We start from the raw sequence: 21,219 nt of genomic DNA, 5'->3' as shown, positions 1-21,219 counted from the left end.
TTGGTCAGACTGGCTGGTTTAAACCCAGTTCTGGAGCTTAGCAGCTGTGCAACTTAGGACAGTGAATGCCACCTCCCTTCCATGGGCAGGATTAAAGTAAGGAGACCAGGGAAAGTGCCCAGCACATGCCAATCATTCTCTCTCTAGTCTCTCATTGTTATTACAGGTTGAAGGAAACACAGCTGAGGATTATTCTCAGTGTGGGCTGCTGTGAAGTTACTGCCCTTTCTAAGAGTACATAAAAAATGAAAACCTTATGAATAGTGATTTGATCTGTCCCAATTAAAACCAACTAGCTTGGGAGGAGTTCCCTGGTGCTGCAGTAGGTTAAGGATCCAGCATTGTCACTGCTCTGGCTCAGGTCACTGCTGTGGCGTGGGTGCGGTCCCTAGCCTGAGAATTTCCACATGCTGTGGGCACGGGCAAAAAAATAAAAATAAAAAACAACAGACTAGCTTATCATTCAAGATAATCAAAACCACACAGTATACGAAGAACAGCTTTCTGTCTATTTATACAGAACTGTTATTTACCAGCTGAATAACAGGAATTATTGGGTAGTGTTTCAGGCATATTTTGAATACATCGGAACAAAGTCACCAGACTCAGTTCGTCCCCAAAGACATGGACTTTCTTCCTCTGTATGAGATGCCCCATGGCAAAGGTGTTATCGGTGTATAAAACCTGAGAAACAAACCAAAGAACTTTATTACAAGTGAGCACAAATGGGAGACAGCAGACAGTGTCGGTGGCGGCGGGTTGAACATACCTGACCATATATAAAAAAGTAACCCGTTTCTTTGACCACGATTTTATTTTCTTTTTCTTCTAGGGCTCTTCCTCTTTTAAAGCTGAGAAGCCATGGAACAAATGTATAAGCTCCTACAACGAAGAGAGTGATTGGTAAGAAAAAAGAACAAAACTGAGAAAAGCAGTTTTTCACTGCCACGTAGGCACTAAACGCAGTCGGAAACTCAGAGGAGAATTTCACCTTAAAAAAAAAAAAAAAGAGGAAAAGAAGAGAAATCCCAGTCCTTCGTGGATGTCTCAGCCCTCACCATATACGTAACTCACCCAGGCAACTATCAGATGCAGGAACTTGAAACAAGCTCCTCATGGGTAATGTCTGAAGTTTTCATTTCTTCCGTATTTCAGCAATTCTCCTAGTAAAGACTGGTCTGGTTGGGGGAGTTTGAGGCCAAAAAAGTGGACAAAAAGTCTCTGAATAACCACCTCAACAGAAATTTTTCTTAGATTCTTGGTTCTTCTGGCTGCCTAAGAATTCATTGATATGAGACAGAGCAACAGAAGCAAATCAAACAAAACTTGAATACCATGCATGCAAGGGAGAGACCCAGGAAAACTGAGGAAGCTGCCAAAGTGAGCAAAGCCCTCCCCCCGAATACCATCCTCAGCTGAAGACAAAGAGGATGCAGGGGGATGAGTGTGGGACTTCGAAGCGGATGAAGGAAATTCCCAAAGCAATGGGAAATCCAATGTTTGGAAAACAAATGTTTGCTGGGTCACCAGCGACAATGGGACGGAGTGGACTCCGACCTCTAGGTCCTGCTAGAGTTTCCTCCAGCATCCTCAGCCCACGTTCTTTGCAGGTTACAGCTCTCTTCCAGGAACAACCCCTCTGTCTAAATTCTTTTAGGCAGTGAAGGGAGGAGGTAACAAGAAAAACCTCCTGAGTTTTCTTAAAAATAATAATTAAACATAGTCACCCTAAATGCATCCTCGTGCCAAAGAGACACATTTTGGGGTGGCCAAGTTTGCTCCCCACCAGCTCCCAGAGAGGAGAAGTTTATATGTGGAGAGCTGAGCAAACAGCAACAGGAGGCAGTCAGCTCCTCTCCAGCACAGCGATAGGACAGAGCTTCCGAGGGGGGGACACGTGACCAAGGCTCCCCTGGGAAATGCTCAAGGAATTTTGTCCTAACCATCTGTCCTGTGCCAGCTGGAGTATCCCTGTTCAGTGCAGCAATTCTCCTCCCCTGCCCCCCAAGCTTCCCTTGGGGAGTGACGGGGAAGTCACTCGAACCAACACTGGATAAAGGGGCAAAGAGAAAGCCGTGGCCAAAGGAAGGAGTCTGCAAAAGGCGCTCCAAAGGCTCAACAGGAACACCAGCCAGGAGCGTAAACAGCCCCTCCCCTCGAGTCCACAGCCAGAGGTCACCGAATTTCTCACCATCATGCTGTGCAAATACTGGAGTCGACCGTGGACCCTAAGGCTAGAGACTGGGAAATGCACGGGTATAAACTGAAGAAGTAAAGAGAAGATTAGGAATGTGGCAATAAAAGAAGGGAATAGTAAAATGTAACGGGGTAGCCTAAAATCACACTCAAAAATGTCCCTACATGGCCATGTGTCCCCAAGTTTTACCTTGGTCAAAGCAAAAAGAGAAGCAACTTCAATGATAAAACTCAAAGTCTACATCATGATATGCCAGAAGCTCAAGAAAGGAACAACATGCCCAAGATTGAGTGTCAAGGAAGTTGTCCCCTGTGGAGATTCCTAAGGGTGCCCTGGATGTGGCTGTTACCAACGCCTTCATTTCCCAAATACTATGGCTCAGTGAACGTGCCTGCTTCATGGAGCCTCCAAGGCAAAACATCCTATTTGAACTTTTCCCAAACCAGATTCTCGAGGGAAGCATATAAAACAGAAACCACGCATCTTATGAATAATTTCGAGGTGATCAAACCAAGCCAATCACACTGTGAAGTCGCGTTACAATGGAACCACTCCCTAAGGCTGTCCTCCCCCTCACTCATGTCGCCATAGACGGAGGGAGGGACCTGGGGCCGGGGTGCAGGTGGCGGGCAGCAGAGGCGGCAGGAGGGGATGGTTGGGGTTAGGGTTAGCGTTAGGATTACCGTTACGGTTAGGGTCGTGTGGAAACCGGTCACACCAGGCAGTACATGGGCAAAGACCTCAATCACAAGTGACCGAGGTAATTTCATCACTTCCTGTTTTTATACAGCACGATTTCTGTGTGACGCTTACAGTACTGTCGTTTGAAATTCTGTTTCAATAAGATCACTTGCCCGAAGCATCTTTTAGGATAGAATTTTGATAACAGGAGGAAGAATTAATACTCTGGTTTGTATTATTGTAAAATACAAGCTTATGACTGAAGGCAGTTGTTTCCTTGGTAATGGTATTAAACCTGCTACTCTGACCCAAAAGCGCTTTGTTTCTCCTTTAAAACCAGACACATCTTCGATTCTAACTTCTCTGAGTTTGGAAACTGTTTATGTTTGTTTCCCTGCTATTTCTCCAGGGCCTGACATGGTGACTGGCCCACAGCAGATGCAGCAAATATTTATTAAATTAACTAATTCAAATTTAAACATAAAGTCATTCAAATGGCAGTGTACTATGCAATTAGTCGCAAGCATTCCATTGTTTTTTAAAAGCATTTGACTACCTGGTTACTGAAACTCTGGGAAACGCAACACCCTCCATCAACAGAGGTATTATGTACTCTTGAAGTCAGACATGTATTTCCAAAAGTGCTTGTTTGTATTCTGACTGAAAATACTCATTGGCCAAAAAAAAAAAAAAAAAAAAAAAAAAATCGCAATACCTTGAATCGATCCCCTATTTCTTTATACCAAACTTATATCTATAAAGTTAGTGAGCCTGTTCTTAGCAAAATCTACAGCTGTATTGTCGTCATGAGGTTCATATCCTTATGTTCTCTTTTGCTTTTGGCATTTCATCATATCTTGCTGGAAATACTCTTATTAAAGTGGCAGAGAGAGCATGCGTTTGCTCACTGGAATGGACTGTCTGTGTTTCTCTCAGCTCTGTGCACACTTGCACATGGATTGCACTCCTTAGAAAAGGCACCGACTATTCTTTACTCACAGCTATAAAGCCAGATGCCAAGAATGGAGCCTGGCACATAGTAGGCCCTCAAGCAAAATGTGCTGCTAAACAAATTTTAAATTTAAGAAAACTGCCTAAGCAATCAAAAGCTAAAGTGATTATAAACTTAAGCATGCATGTTATGTTTTTACATCTTAAAATTTACTCAGATTTTTAGCATGCTAGGTAGACCACAGATAAATGCTAACAAGAAAGTATGCACTAAATGCCTATTCTGTAGAATGCTTATCTAAACTAACCTGAATCTCTCCTTAGAGAAGATATTTAAGAATTTGGAAAGGAAAATTTTCGGTGACCCTAGATTCTTGCATCTTCGCATACATAGAAAAGTACTAAAATCATTAAATGGAGATGTCTGTTCTTTGGGATTAACATTAGTCTTTTGATGTTTGACTAAACATGTTTTTTCTAGAAAAACAATCTGGATTATCCTGGATCCTCCCTTATCTCTTTGAAACGGCTTCTCACCACTATCTGGGGAGCAGTCTCCTGGGCTGTTGTCCTCAGTAAGTCATTGGAAGTATAAATATTCGGGAGAAAATTTGGAATACACTCAATTCATATCTCTTACACTGTGCACTTTTTATTTCGGCCAATGGAAGTGAATTCCAGCAGGATTAATGCTTACTTTGTTAGTCAACAGTTGAAATACTGATAAATCTTGGTATATAAAGTATGAACATCCCAGCTCCGTTCAGCTTTAAATGTCTGATGTATTTAAATGTTTTTGAAAACTTAATAAACTACTGTGTACATTCACATGTTACATTAAATAAAAATAATGCAAGAATTATTTTATAAAAATTATTTACAGGCATCTCTGAAAATGCCTGCTCTTAAAAGAGTAGATTGTTCCTGTTCTGATATATGTGAAAGACTTGTAGATAAATTTTAGGATGACAAAGTTTTATAGGAAAATCAGATCTATCTCATTAACAATTATTTTTTATTGTATGTTATGAATGGGAAATTTTCTCCCGAATATTTATACTTCCAATGTTACCTCCCTCAATAATTGAACTTAAATGCTCCAGACAACAGCTGTCAATCATAGCTATCACATTTGGTTACTTCTCCTTACTTTTTATTTTATTAAAATTCCTGGAAATAGTTTTAAGGGAGAAGATAATGGTAGCGTTTTTTGAAAATAGATTAAGTAAACCAATTCAAGAAATGGGGATTTTTCTTTTATTGAAGAAATATAGTTTGGCACTGAAATCCACAGTAATCACTTGATAGATTCTGTAGAGGAGGTAGGACTAGGAAAATCAACAGAAAACAGGAGCCAGACAGGCAGACCCAAGCTGGCTGAGATACCAGAAAGGCAATGGGAGGCCCTGAAGGGCTGTGAGCAGTGGGAAAAAGTGACTATGTCTTTGTTTTGGAAATATCACTATCTGGCAACCAGGTAAGAAATGTGCAGTACTGGAGGCAAGGAGCAGCCCAGGTGAGGGATGATGGTGGTTTGATAGGGTGATGAGGTAAAAATGAAGAGAACAGATTAGTTTAAATTACATGTGTGAGGAATCATTGATGAAGTTTTGAAATTAATGTACTGACTTAGAAGGAGCAGCCAAGAATGACACCTAGAATTCTGGATTGCACAACTGAAGACATAGTCAGCACACTTACTGCAACAGTGAACACTGGAAGAAGACCAGACTTGGAGAAAAGTTCTGGAGTTCACACTGGGATGCCCCCAAGCCAGTCAAGGAAGAGGTGTTAAGTAGACAGCTATCTCAGGAGAGTGGTTTGGGCTAAGGAGCTACATTCAAGCCGTCAGCCCGTGGATGTTAAGTGACAACACAGGAGGATGTAAGAAAAACATAGAGATAAGAATGAAGAGAATAGGACTGTTCTGGAAGTCTGAAAAACATCAATACTGAAGAAATTTAAGAACAATCTGCAAAGATTTTTAAAAAGGAGTGGCTCCAAAGCTAGGAACACGGTTAGAGAAACAAACCAAGAAAAGCATGTGTTTCAAAAAGAAGGGAGTCATTAGAGTTCTCATTGTGGAGCAGCAGAAACTAATCCGACTGGGAACCATGAGGTTGTGGGTTTGATCCCTGGCCTTGCTCAGTGGGTTAGGGATCCAGCATTGCCGTGAGCTGTGGTGTAGGTCACAGATGTGGCTTGGATCCTGCATTGCTGTGGCTGTGGTGTAGGCCAGCAGCTACAGCTCCGATTTGACCGCTAGCCTGGGAACCTCCATATGCCGCAGGTGCGGCCCTAAAAAAGACAAAAGACAAAAAAAAAAAAAAAAAAAAAAAAAAAAGACAAAAAGAAGGGAGTCATCAAGTGTCAAATTCTACTGAGATTAAAAGTAAATCTCATCATTACCTCTAAGAAATAATTATGTTGAAAAGCAGAATAAACAAGAGATTTCCACTCTCAGCATGACTGGAAATCACAGCTCTCCTTTTTTGCCCCCTGTAAGTTCTAAGAAAGAAAAAGATGGATGTGTGTTCTGCTAAATAACTGCAAGGGATGCCAAAAGCAACTGAGGTCACACTGGAGCTGAACATAGGAGAGAAGAGAAAAAGCAAAGGAAATGAGGGCCTCAAGCAGCAAAGTTCACAAAAAGCCAGAAAAAAATCAACTCAATAAAGACAAAGAGTCGCTCACATACACACAGAAGTCTACAAACAGGCAGTACAGTGAATGTCAACATCAGCTAAAATAACTTGGGAAATTAGGAGGGAAAAATCTCACTTAAATGGAAATAAAAGTAAATGTTTCAAAAGGGAAAATAGGTTTTGTGCAAAAACTAAAAGAGATGGAAATAAAGAGAGAGCTAAGAATTGGAGGGGGAAATGTAGAACTATAGAATATAAAAGACAGTAGCACGTATACATAATTTGAACCTAGAAAGACAAGATAAGAACAACAAAAAGTCAAGCAGAGCCACTTAGAGCTACTTCAAACTTAAAAGGCCCACTATGTGTCTAGGAAAATTGGTTGAAAAGAGTTTTATTAGTTTCTGCTGTTACAAACCCAGTGGCTTAAAATAGCACACATTTATTATCTCCCAATTTTGAACATCAGAAATCCCCCTGGGCAAAAATCAAGGTGTTGGTAAGTCTGTGGTCTTCCCAGAGGTGGGAACACCCTGTCTTTCACCTTTTCCAAATTCTACAGTCTGCCTGGTTTCCTTGGCTGGCAGCCCCTTCCATCTTCCCAGGCAGTAATCACATCAGTCTGAACACTTCTCTCAGCACTACATAAACTTCTCTGACTCTGACCCTGCTACTCCCTTATTTAAGGACTATATGGCACCACTCATATAGTCCAGCAGTAATCTGCCCAAATTCCTTATCTTCATCACATCTTCAAAGTCCACAAGGTAATAAACTCGTAGGTTTCAAGGATTAGGATGTGGACATGTTTGAGGAAATATTTTTCTACCTATCACAACAGTCAGCCTTCAGATATATAATAAAATAGCTATTGAAATGATCCTATCGACAAAACAGAAACAGAGCAGGGACATGGAGAGCAGACTTGCATTTGCCAGGGGGAAGCAGGGAGGAGTGGGATGGATGGTTGGTAGATGCAAACTACTGGCATTTGGAATGGAGAAGTAATGGGGTCCTACTGTACAGCACAGAGAACCACGTCCAGTCTCTTGGGTTAGAACATGATGGAAGATAGTATGAAAAAAAGAATATATATATACATATATGTGCATATATATGTATATATATAAAACTGTCACTTTTCTGTACAGCAGAAATAGGAGGAACATTGTAAATCAACTATACTTTAATATAAAAATTTTAAAAAAAGAAATTTCAGGGTAAAAAAATAATTCTTTGTGTGTCCAGAAAAGATAGTTAAGCTTCTTATGATAAAGAAAAAAAAAAGTTTCTCTTACCTTAGTTTTCTTCAAAGGGTATATAATGCCAAAGGCATTATAAAGACAGTGGAGAAATTCCTATTAAGATACCCAGGTGAAAAAACAGTAAACTGAGGATTTCATACCCAGCCATCTGTCCTTAAAGTATAAAAACCACAAAGAAACAGCTTTGTCAGTGCGAACATGTAGTGAGCATTATTCTCATGAGACCATTTTGAATAAACTAGTAGAGAACAAAATTCATCAGACTAGGCTATGAATAAGGAAACCATAGCAAAAGGCCTTGCAATGAGTACTGAATATATTACTGTAAAGACAAAACAAAAATGCATAAAGAGGATAGTTTTCCAGAAAAGAATAAAATAGTTTTAAGCCATGACAATGCAAACATTATATAATTTTAAAATATTGAGAAGTGTGGAGAAAAAAATGTTTATAGTAAGTTCATCAATTGCCTCATTTGTAACAACTGAGATTCAAAGGATATAAACCGACAGACCAAGTAATAGAAACATTTTGACAGTACATGGACAAACATTAAGGAATATAATATCACTAAAAAATGGATGGTGGACGACAGGAACTACAGAGAAAATAAAGAGAAAAAGTATTTAATTTTATTACAGGCCAGAGAAGACAATCAACAGGTATTATATAAAGATATAATTACAGATGTCAGAGTAACATCATGGAAATGGGCAGAGGATAAAGCTCAAGAATAGTGCATTTGCTAAAGCCATAGCTAAGCCTGCAAAAACTTACAGAATCAATGTGTTTGGATATATGAAATCTAGTAAACAAAATTTACAGGAACCAAGGGAGTGCTTAATGAAAAAAAGGGGGTGTTAAATTTCAGTAAAGAAAGTATTGTGGCATTTTTACTTACTCACCACCCTCAGTCCCCAGCTTGGTGACAGCCATTGAGACATTGGCCTGAGTACTAATTGGTGTCCTGCTGATGTCAGGAAGTGCAATACTTACTTTGTTCTCAAAACATTGTGACTCTGCATTTTGACCTGTCTGGAGGTTCCCTTTAGATGGGAGCAGCTCTTCAGGCTGATGTAAATCAAATACCTTAAAGACATACACTACCTGTAGCTGCTTCTAACAAGGAACAGTAGATAGAGCAAGCAGCAGATGGACAAAAAGCCTGAGAAGGATGAGGCTAAGGAGGAATATACTTCAAGGAATAAAGGCTTTGAAGGGCTATCATGCACACTAAGAAATCTGCAGTGCATTGTGCATAACCAGAGCCAGATGCAAGCTCATAAAAGCCCTGTAAGAACCCTGAGCTAACATTCTAGTTGATTACTAGTCTTTGCACAAGCAGGATGGGAAGTCAAAGGCAGAGTTGCTGGCAGCTTGGCTAAATGTTGAAGGAGCGCCCCAGCTTACAGCTGACCTGCTAAGAAAAGGGGCGTTTGGCATTTTGTTGATTTTGGTTCAGGTTCCTGGTATTAAAGTAAATGTCTTTTGGGATTAGGATTGGAGATAAAGAAATCTCTAACAGGCTTACTGCAGAGATAATGGGAAAAAGGGATTTCAGTGACCACATAGAACAACAAGTACAGTTTATTTTTTGAAAAAAAATTTTGGAAAATTCTATAAACAACTGGAAAACTGCAGCCCACAACAATCAAAAGCAGAAAACCCTCGGGATGGGATTTCCAGAGTTACCACATTGTAATATTCAAATTGTCCAATTTTCAAAAAAACATATAAAGCATACAAACAGAAAACTATGGAACACTCACAGAGAAAAAAATTGACAGAAACCATTCCTGAGGAAGCCCAACATTGGACTTACATCTTTCCATCTTTGAAATATGTTTACAGAGGTAAAGGAAAGCATGGAAGTTCCCTTGTGGCACAGTGGGTTAAGTACCTGGCACTGTCACTGCAGGCGCTCAGGTTGCTGCTGTGGCACAGGTTCAGTCCCTGGCCCAGGAACTTCCACATGCTGTGGGTATGGCCAAAAATAATAATAATAATAGTAATAAAATAAACGAAACCATGGACAGAGAGCTTAAGAAAACTGGGAGGACTATGTAGGAAGAACAGACCCCATGAGTAAAGAGATGAAAATTATTGTAAAAGAAACTAAGTGTTTTATTTAAAAATAAATTGTGGAGCTGAAAGTTACAATACCTGAAATAAAAATTTTATGGAAGAGGTTACCAACAGAATTCACCAGGCAGAAGTCAGAATCAGCAAACTTGAATGTAGGATAATTGAAATTATCCAGTCTGAGGCATATAAAGAAAAAGGTGTAAAAGGAAGTGTAAGGAACAAGTAGGACACTCTCAATTAGAATAATATATGCTTTATAGGAGTCCCAGAGGAGAAGAGAAAAACGCAGAAAGAATATTTGAAAAAATAATGGCCAAACTCTTCCCAACTTTGAAGAAAGAATGAATCTACATATCTAAGAAGCTGAATGAATTCCAAGAAGGATAAACTCAAAGAGATCCACACCAAGACGCCTTATAGCTAGCAGCTGAAAGAAAGACAAGCAGAGAATTTTGAAAATAGCAAGAGAGAAGCAATTCTCTAAGTACAGGGAATTCTCAATTAAATTAACAGCTGATTTCTTCCTTGAAACCATGTAAGCAAAAGGCAATGGAATGACATTTTTAAGGTTGTGAATGAGGAATTAGTAAGACTTCTCACCCCTCCACAGAAATGTTTGTTAACAATAATATTGTTATCAAAATACCTTGAAGAGAAATTGAGGACCTAGCTAAGAAGTAGAAGCACCTAGAGGAGCACACACTAAGAAGCTGTCATACTGACAAGGATAGGAAGAGCAATTTCAATTATTCACGTCTGTCCCTCCTCCAAACAGTCTTAACTCCACCCCAAGAAGATTGCCTCAGCCCACGACTCTCCCATGCAGGGATGATGGATTAGAGTGTGCACCTGGCCCCTGGACTCCCAGAGTGCCTCTGAGGAGCTGCTTTCTATCTTGCCTCATCCTGAGCACTGAACAACCAAAGGAGCTTGGTTCCTGGAAACAATTAGAAACAAAAAAAGAAACAAAAAAAAAAAAAAAAAAAAAGGAGGCCACATCCCTATCTTATAGTCAGCATTTTTCTTATGATTGTGGAAAAGCAAAGAACAGATACTTTCCCTGAGGAGGGAAGGAAGGAAGCAAAGGGCTTTGTTCCCAGTCTTTGAGTGACTAATCCTGAGCACTGCTGACCAGTGAAACTGTATCCTATTCAAAAATCAGTCCACGAAGATGACAAGAAGTAGCTCCTTCTCCAAATTCTCAGACAATAAGCAAATCTACCAGGATTATGAGGAATTAAAAAAACACAACACAAAGAAAGAAATAAAATCTCCAGTAAACAACCTGAGAGAAATGGCTGTAACAAGTTGTAAATCACTTTCAGTTCTAGCATAAAAGTTAAAAGACAACAGTATTAAAAATAACTATAGCTACAAAAATTTGTTAAAAGATACAAAATATAAACAGATATAAACTGTTACATTGATAATATAAAGTGTCCTGGAGGGAGAAGTAAAAAAGCAGTTTGGGGATGAGATCAAAATTAGGTTGTTATCAGCTTAAAATAACTATTATAACTAGGTTGTTTTATGTAAATCCCATGGTAAGCACAAATAAAAACCTGTAGTAGATACACAAAATGTAAAGAGAATCAAAGCATACTGCTGCAAAAAAATATTTGAGGAACACAGAGAAAGAGAAAGACATCGAAAGAAAAAGAAAGGAACTATAAAACAGCCAAAAAACATTAACAAAAAGGGAATAAGTCCTCACTCTCAATAATTACTTTAAATGTAAATGGATTAAATTCTAAAATCAAAAGTCATAGAATGGCTGAACGAATTGAAAAATCCAAAATCCAACCAAATGCTGCCTACAAGAGACTCGCTGTAGCTTTAAGGACACACGGGTAAGCTGGTGTAAAGGGTCAGAAAACAGGGTCTACGCAAATAGTAAATGAGAGAGGGGGTGGCTATTCTTCTATCACACAAAAACAGACTTGTCAAACCTGTCACATGAGACAAACAGGGTCATTAGTAATGATAAGTGGATCAATCCATCAAGAGGATATAACAAATACAAATATACATGCATTCAACACTGGAGTTCCTAAATGTATAAAAACAAATATTAACAGATCTGAAGGAAGAAAGAGACAGCAATACAACAACAACAGGATTAATTCAGTACCCCATTTTCAACCATGGAGAGATCACCCAGAGCAAAGCCAATAAGGAAATTGCAACAACCCTACAAACTAAGTGGACTTAACAGGCATACAGAGGTCATTCTCTCCTCTATAGCACAATGTGCACTCTTAAGTGACTTAGGCAAGTTCTCTACGATAGATGAGATGTTAGGGCACAAAATAAGTTAAATTTAGGAAGACAAATCATATCAAACATTTTTTCCATGTAAATAATAAATAAAATAATAAGAAATCAATAACAGGAGAAAATTTGAAAAATTCACAAATATGTGAAAATTAAAAAACACTCTTAAAACTAGGGAGTCGAGAAAGAAGAATAAAAGGTAAATCAAAAAAGAGACAAATGAAATGAGGCAAATAAAAATGAAAGCGCACCATAACAAAACTTAGAGGATGCAGTAAAGCAGTGCTGCTGAAATGTCCACACACACTGACGCTGACACTGGCACTGGCACTGGCACTTACACTGGCACTGGCACCGACACTGGCACTGGCACTGACACTGGCACTTACACTGGCACTGGCACTGACGCTGGCACTGACGCTGGCACTGGCACTGGCACTGACACTGGCGCTGACGCTGGCACTGGCACTGGCACTGACACTGGCACTGACGCTGGCACTGGCACTGATGCTGACACTGGCACTGACACTGGCACTGACACTGGCACTGGCACCGACACCGACACTGGCACTGGCACTGACACCGGCACTGACACTGGCACTGACACTGGCACTGGCACTGATACTGGCACTGACACTGGCACTGGCACTGGCACTGACACGCTGGCACTGGCGCTGGCACTGGCGCTGACGCTGACACTGGCACTGGCACTGACACTCTCAAGATTTACTGGCGTCACTGCCCACCGGCCCAGAGGGCAAAGCACTCAGATAAGCACCCAGCTCCTCCAGGGAGGATCGGTGGAGAGAAGCCACCACGCCAGGAAGATAAGTACGCTCTGCGAAATTCAAGTTCACAGTGGAGAAGCAGCCGCATCTTTTTGGGTGAGGACCTATCCTTTCCCTTTAGGACTCTGTATTTTTGGTTTGGGCCAAATGTGTGAAACAAACCTTTCCAAGCGCTGTTTTCTTAATTGTATCATTGGCCCTTAGGGTCTTCTTTTGGCTCTATTTTTATTCTTAGGAAACAATGTGCTACCTAATAAAAGCTGCAAACGTATGACTTTGGGAAATGCAGAGCCGTAAATAATAGGATTTCAAATGGTTTAGGTCCCGGGTTATATTTAGGATAATTAAGGTCACATAGAAAGATACAGATGCAGGATATCACTCCTGGGAGTCAATGCAGAGGCCAATCCAAATTCATTATCTTCCCTGGGTCTCCACCTCTGTCCCCCAGCTTACTTTCCTGGCACTTCTGAACTCTCTTTTGTGGATCACAGTCCAAATATTCCCTTGCCGCCTCCTTTATTTTTCTCCACACTGGTTAATTTTTACCATTCTACATTTTACCTGTTCATTTGTTTCTTCTTCTGTTTTCCCCTTATAGGAAGGAAAATTCCATGAAAATAAGGAACCCTGCACACATCCTTCACTGCTGAGCCCCAGTGCCCAGACTGGAACACTGTATGTTTTTAACCAGCATATGTAAAATATAAAGCCATAATTTCACACTGGAGATTGATCACAAACCTGTTATATTTATTTGTACATAATATATTCTTATTGATTAATCAATATAAAATGGCTATATGTTGAGTTTTATCTTTATTCTGCAACAGTCTACAAACTAATAGAAGAGGAGAATCGACATTTGTGAAGATGATTGCGAAGCACCATAGTAGCCAAAATGATTTCTGAATAATAAGAAATTGAATTTGGTTTAGTCTGGATTTTATCATATGCTAATGATGAACACTGCTGGGTAGTAATGTCCCGAAAGTAATTCTCTCTGTTAGATGATCACATTAGCCTCAACCGTCATCCCCCAATCATTTCCAGTAGCTTTGTTATTTCAAATCTGAATATAAGAAGTTTCGAGGCAGATAGTTCATTTGACATATGGTTTGAAGACAATCTTTAGACCTGGAGTATACAAGTAACAGGACTGAACGGAATTCTAAGTGGAAAATTCCTGAAGTATTTATTACCTTTTCGTATAGTAGGCATGTCACTGTCTGCAATCAATTGCAAGCAGTCCTGAGTGACTGAAAAGCAAAAATATATCATTTTAGTTTCTTGAATAGAAATAGCAAGGGGACGAAGATGACCAAGCACACAAAGCCACACACCCACTCTTCCCGTGGCACCAAATCAGTGACACTTTCTACAATGCCTGCATGTCGTTCTTGAAATTGCTTTAGGAAATTTGCCCACAGATTTTTTAATATAACTTGTACTTGCAACACAATATGTACTTGAAATTCAAATTTTAGAAAAACTCTACATGCTGTTGAAATATAGCAAGTATATCACCTTTATAGTTTAGCTTGACTTGTTATAAAATATTAAACCTCTATAGAAAGCAAGTTTAGCCATTGTCATTTGTTTTTCAATTCTCTCAAATACATGAGCCAATTAAATGATCAGATTACTCTAAAATGATTTTTTGCTTTTAAAAAAATCTAACATTACATAACAACTCGTCAGTACTGAAAATGCTATTAACATCACGGAATAATTGCTCACATTTATTGAGCTGACATAAATCCAGGCAACTTCACAAAAATCCTAAAAATTACATACTGGAAACAACTTGGAAAGTATAAACAACTTGTCTCATCCCCAGAGAGGAAGGCCACAGGGCCGGGACTTAATCTCGCCTGCTCAACTCTGGAGCCAAAGGCAGGCTTTTGGTAAAACGTTTTGGCCTAGAAAGAGAACAAGCGCTACGAAATCTTTTTAATAGAAAACGGAATATTTCCCTGAGACTGCGTCACCCATAAAGCTTCTGGGAAGCATCAATTCAGATCTGTATTACACATAGACTACTCCAGAGAATATTCCAAAGTATTCATAACTATTCTGTTACATAAAGACCATGCCTTCAGGTAAAAGCAAAATAGATACATTATCTGTAAGAAAGGAAAGCAAAGCAGTAAATATCTATGAAAAATACAGAGTGTGAACCTAGGTGTGCCTATTTTAATTAAGAAAATATTAGTTTAGATTGTTTATTATTTAGCAAGTATTCTATTGAGTTGAAGTGATGCTTTAAAAACATGCTTCTCAGTGTGTACCTTTTAAGAGCTTAACATAGTGGGCCATTCCTGCTTTAGGAGATTAATGGAAAACATGAAATAACAGATATAATAACTGTGTGATATTCCGAGGCTGTGTAAATGCATGAGCCTAAAGAGAATATTGTTACAGGGAGGGAGCATATGAGAAAATCTGCTAAGAAACTTCCCTGGGCATTTACAGGCGGAAATATAATGTTAAAAGCTGCAATTTCATCATAAGCCATGAAACTTTTCTACACATTTTTATGTTAATCTGATGATTTCAGAGGAACAGAAAATTTCGGCCACTGTGTGGTTCTTTTATTGAACTGGAGAACAATGGCAGCCATGTCTGAGCCATTGGGAAATGTGCATTTCTGCACTTAACATAACATCATTACTGCAGTTACTGCGGCATCATTACTGCAGTTACTGCGGCATCACTACTGCAGTTACTGCAGCATCATTATTGAAGTTACTATGGCACATTACTGCAGTTACTACGCATCATTACTGCAAGTACTGTGGCATACCCTCTGCCACAGAAAATATGGAAAAGCATCGTAACAGGCAGAATAGATGTGAATAAGGACAGCGTGAAAGGAGGCAGTAATAAAACGTCCAAAGCTGCTAGTCTGAGAGGCACGATGTCCAATGTCACCATATTAAACACACTTTTCTAACAAACGCTTGTTAAGGAAGTGCTATGCACAAAGCACCGAGGTAAGTTCTGGGAGGGATGCGAGGCCAGTAGGAGCAGGCAGAGCTCTAGTCTTTCCTCCACGAGGAAAAAGAAGAGGCTCTTTCCAGGTGTCAAATTCAAATCTCCCAGTTTTCCATCTCCTTATGTGCGGATGCCCATCATAAAGATAAGTGAGGCAAGGTGCCCAAGACAGTCAGTACCATGCCCAGGACGTAACCGTGGCAAAGTCCGTCTTGACCAGTGGTAGTAGTGCCACTCTTCTTCATAATATGAGACCAAAAAAGGAAAGAGACAACGGGGGAGACAGTGGGAGGGCACTATGACAACACGAAGACCAAGAGGAGCTGCCAAAGAGACCAAGGAAATACTAGAAAGGCCATTTCAATTAGCCCTCCCTTGACTGTTTGTACCAAACTGCTGTAGGAGACCTACCTTATCTCTTTCGACAGGAAGAGGTTGCCTAATGAGCGAAGCCGGGACACTACCAAACCGATACGAAAATATCTGAATTTTTATCTCGGCAGCCCAACACCACTTTGGCCGCAACCTACGCATTGGGAAATAATGGACTATTCCATCATAGAGTAGAAGAAATCTAACTCTTAGGAAGAAAATAACACTATGGAGAGAAAATTTTATTTCTATAAATACTCCTCTGAAAAGGAAATGGGATATTAAAATGACAGCTCCATAGCTGTGTTTGAATTATACTCATTGAAGCTACCGCTATTTGTTAATTTTCCTTATTTCAGAGAAAGTCACTGGGCTTTTCAAGGAGAAGAGTTCTTAGAAGAAAGAACAGGACTTTCCATCCTGCCGCATTAGATGCCGTTCAGGTCTCGTCAATCCCATCCAGATTACTTATCTCTTCACCTTTCAACGCTTCCTTTTTAGGAAATCTCATATTATCTCTAGTTCAGTCTCCTAAGATTCTCTTTCCACTTCAGCATAGATCTGATCTTAGACTATAGATTACTGCTAACAAAAAAATGAGCCAAAACGTCACCCATGTCCTGTCCACATGATCACCCACTAACTCCCACAGGTCTCTCATCTCATTCAAGGAGCTTCTTCTAAGCTCTTCGGTCTTAATGAGATGCCCTCCCTTCATTCTCCTTTATCTCTTTCTTCTTTCTTCTGTCTTCTTACTTGTTACACCGTGCGTTTTTATCTTCTGTATTTATTTCTATTGAAGTAGAGTTGATTTACAATATGGAGTTGCCCAAGCTAGAAATTTTATAAAATGCCTGATTCCACCCTCCTCAATCTTGAAAGTCAACTAACAGTCAAGCCCTAATGTTTCGAATTTTTAACTTTTGTTCAATTCAGATTTAATCTCTCATTTATCCACTCAACAATTTTACTGAGCATTACATTTATGCCGGTATTGTGTTAGGGATAGCATAAAAAGGAGACGTAATCCCTACCTCCATGGAGCTAACAGTCTAGTGGGAAGAACAGGTACGAATCAATACCACAAAAACAGAATTAAAATTGCAACTGTAAGAGAGAGAGAGAGGGCCCAGACGTCAGATGCAATCAGGAAGACGTCTCTGAACGCTGACAACTGAACTCACGTCGGACGGGAGAAGGACGTCAGCACACTTTAGACAAAATTAACAGTCATGAGTGAATAGAAAGGCTGATGCTGGAAGTTCCCCTTGTGGCTCAGCGGCAACCAGCCCGACTAGCATCCAGGAGGATACGGGTTCGATCCCTGGCCTTGCTCAGTGGGCTAAGGATCCAGTGTTGCTGTGAGCTGTGGTGTAGGTCACAGATGTGGCTCGGATCCAGTGTTGCCCCAAGGTGTGGTGTAGGCTGGCAGCTGTAGCTCCGATTCAACCCCTAGCCTAGGAACTTCCACATTCCGAAGGTGCGGCCCTAAAAAAAAACCCAAAAAACCAAACCAAACAAAAAACCCAAAAGCTGATGCTGATGGGGACACAGCAAGTCAGACTGAGGGTCAAAAAGACAGTGAGAAACGGTAGGACGGGGACTGGCTGGGGATGGCCTGAGTTCAGAGCTTTGGCCTCCCCGTCCTTCACAATCACATCAGCCTCTACCAAGTCGCGCCCCTTCTGCTTTCTACAATTCCTCGTCCATCACCTGCATTTCCTCCAGGATTATTGTCTTAACCCCAAATTCTGTCTCGTCCTTTTAATGTTTAAAATTTCTCCAAAGGGTTTCCTTGCGCACAAAATCTAAGTCTTCCTGCACAGCCTCATAAACTCTCATCCCCTGTATCTGCTGGACTTACATCCAGCTTCTCCATTCTTCTGGGGCCATGTACCTGCTCTTCCCCATGGCTAAACAGTCCTCACCTTTCCAGCTGGTGAAACCCCATTCACGCTTCGGGGCTCAGGTCAAAGACCAGCTCTTCCCTCGGTCCTTCTAGCTAAACATTTGATGCTACCACACTTTGCACATACACCTGTTGGAATACATGTCACTACATGTACTAAGGTTTTCTACAACTGCACATACACCTGTTGGAATACACGTCACTACACAGACTAAGGTTTTCTACAACTGCACATACACCTGTTGGAATACACGTCACTACACGTACTAAGGTTTTCTACAACTGCACATACACCTGTTGGAATACACGTCACTACACGGACTAAGGTTTTCTACAACTGCACATACACCTGTTGGAATACACGTCACTACACGGACTAAGGTTTTCTACAACTGCACATACACCTGTTGGAATACACGTCACTACACGTACTAAGGTTTTCTACAACTGCACATACACCTGTTGGAATACACGTCACTACACGTACTAAGGTTTTCTACAACTGCACATACACCTGTTGGAATACACGTCACTACACGGACTAAGGTTTTCTACAACTGCACATACACCTGTTGGAATACACGTCACTACACAGACTAAGGTTTTCTACAACTGCACATACACCTGTTGGAATACATGTCACTACACGTACTAAGGTTTTCTACAACTGCCTCCCTCCGGAGATGTCCTGTGAAGTGAGTCATTCATATTAAGGATCGTCAATTACAAATTCGCACTGTTTGGTTTATAGCATATACCAAAAAAAAAAAAATCTGTATAATAATTTAGAAAAGAAAATAGACAAACAACTTTTCCAAATAATTCTGAAAAATCTCACACTTATTTACAAATTTGTAATGCATGCTAAATCAAATTAATGTAGTGTTTTAAGCAAAATAGCTTCCATTAAAAAAAAACACACCTATTTTTACAGTATCTGGACTCTGTAATAATAAATGTGCGGACCCATGGGTATACAGAAAGCACGTTCCATAACGAACAATCCTCAACAATAAGTTTGGGACGTGTCATCCATAGAACTGTAACGCTATGATATTTTTTCAAGCAAGTGGTGTCCTCTTTCTCTAAAATGTCTTACTCTCCATCTCCCAGAAGAAGGCCTCGGGCAACAGATGGAAGAGAAAAAAGATGAGCTGACGCATGGCTTCACAGCTAGTGTCAGAAGCAACCCTGGAACAGGTATTCTCCGGCCCCCAACCCCCATGTCTGTCTCCAACAGGGTAGCCAGGAGGGGAGGGGGAGGAAGAGGGGAGGGGAAAGCCTGAACTCGGAGAGGCACTTCAATCAATCAGCACTTGCAAAACCCCCCAAATTTACAAGAGTTAAAGGGTAATGCCGAAGTGCTGGCATGCGTTCTGCCCTCCTGACTACTGGAATAAGGCCTCTTCTTGTGGTTTTTCTATTTTCTGTTTATTACTGTTCCCAGACCCTGGGATACAGTCTCCTCTTACCCAAACCTTTAAGACCCAGCTCAGCCCTTCCCGACCATGGCCTACGTGATCTTTCCATCTGGGATCTCAGCTCCTACCCAACCATGATTCCATCACGAGCCGCCCCTCTCATTGGCAGTAATAACTAAGACTCACCGAGGCCTTCCCAGGGTCCAACAACTGTTCTCAAATCTGGTATCTGACTTGAATGTTAAGCACATATAACTCACGACATCAAAAAAACTCAGCATTTATAGTCCACAGACGATAAATTCAAACCTTAGTTCTCAAACCAATCAGCTGTTTCATCATGAGATTGAAACTTCCTTTTGAAATATTTTAATCTGTGTAATTAAAATAACAATATCTGTTTCATAGTGTGACACTCAGTTGAAGTCATAATTTACATGTGCTTTGTAAAAACAAAAGAGCTTGTTATTTTTTAAACTGCTTTATTACCTTAAAACTTGCATTGGTAATGTTTAATTTTTCCAGCCCGACATTAGGTTGCTGGGAGAAAGGACTGACTACGTCTGGGCTTTAATTCTCTCATCTGAAACGAAGATAACAGGGGTGGGTTTCTGCTGCAGCTCAGCGGCAATGAACCTGACTAGTGTCCCTGAGGACGAGGGTTCGATCCCGGGCCTCGCTCAGTGGGTTAAGGATCCGGTGTTGCCATGAGCTGTGGTGTAGGTCGCAGATGTGACTTGGATCCTGCATTGCTGTGGCTGTGGTGTGGGCTGGCAGCTGCAGCTGTGATTCGACTCCTGGCCTGAAAACTTCCACAAGCTGCACCTGTGGCCCTAAATTTTAAAATAATAATAATAAATAAATAAATATTAAAAATTAAAATGCAGATAATAAAGCCAACATGGTAGGGTTATTAAGAGGGCAAATGATCACACAGACCTGCAGGGCCTATTCCTGAGCTCTCACACAGACCACACTCAGTAACTTATCTCTTTCCTCTTTCCTGTATACTCTGCATCGCCTACCTCAAAGCTTTGCACAATAGGTATTTCCTCTATTTTGAGAAAAATCCGTTTCTTCTCTAACTCCTCAGAAAAGGGAATACTTTTTCAAAGAGAACCCCACCACAACAAAAGAACAGCTGCCAAATGCAGTTCTGGTAAGTAGGACTTGACCTATAAAAACACAAATACAAGTTCCCTGTGGTGCAGCGGGTTAAGGATCCAGCATTGTCACTGCAGTGGCCCCGGATGCTGCTGTGGCGCATGTTCAGTCCCTGGCCCGGGAAGCTCCACCGGCCATGGGCGGAGCCAAAACCAACCAAACAAAAAAGCACCAATGACCATTAAAACTAATAGTATCCAGGAGGTCCCTTGAGGCACCGTGGGTTAAGGATGCGGTGTTATCACTGCTGTGGCATGGATTTGATCTCTGGCCCTAGAATTTCCACATGCTGCGGAAGCAGCCCAAAGACAAAAAAAAAACAAAAAACAAACACCCCCCCCACAAATAATATCCATTCCTGTAGAACTATTGATGAGAATGCCTTGCTCAACATTATGGATTTATTTTTTAAATATCTCTGCACATCTGCCATTTTTTAAGGTTGAAAGGAAAGAGAATTGCTGTGCTTC

General features: G+C 40.5%; 1 protein-coding gene across 4 annotated transcripts in view; it reads right to left on the bottom strand.

Annotated features, from left to right (window-relative positions):
- TNFSF13B (TNF superfamily member 13b) overlaps positions 1–21,219 on the bottom strand; it is a 33,749-nt gene that overhangs the window by 4,695 nt on the left and 7,835 nt on the right. For 2 of the 4 annotated variants that reach the window (XM_005668530.3, NM_001097498.1), the window contains 3 exon segments: positions 14,089–14,145; positions 770–882; positions 534–684 (listed from right to left, as the gene is read on the bottom strand). In XM_005668530.3, the coding sequence (XP_005668587.1) occupies positions 534–684; positions 770–882; positions 14,089–14,145 (321 nt within the window). 4 annotated transcript variants of the gene reach the window in all.

This window comes from Sus scrofa, chromosome 11 (assembly GCF_000003025.6).
Source record: "Sus scrofa isolate TJ Tabasco breed Duroc chromosome 11, Sscrofa11.1, whole genome shotgun sequence".
NCBI classification, from domain to species: Eukaryota; Metazoa; Chordata; class Mammalia; order Artiodactyla; family Suidae; genus Sus; species Sus scrofa.
The sequence above is the reverse complement of the archived record's forward strand: the minus strand, read 5'-3'. Positions and strand labels throughout refer to the sequence as shown.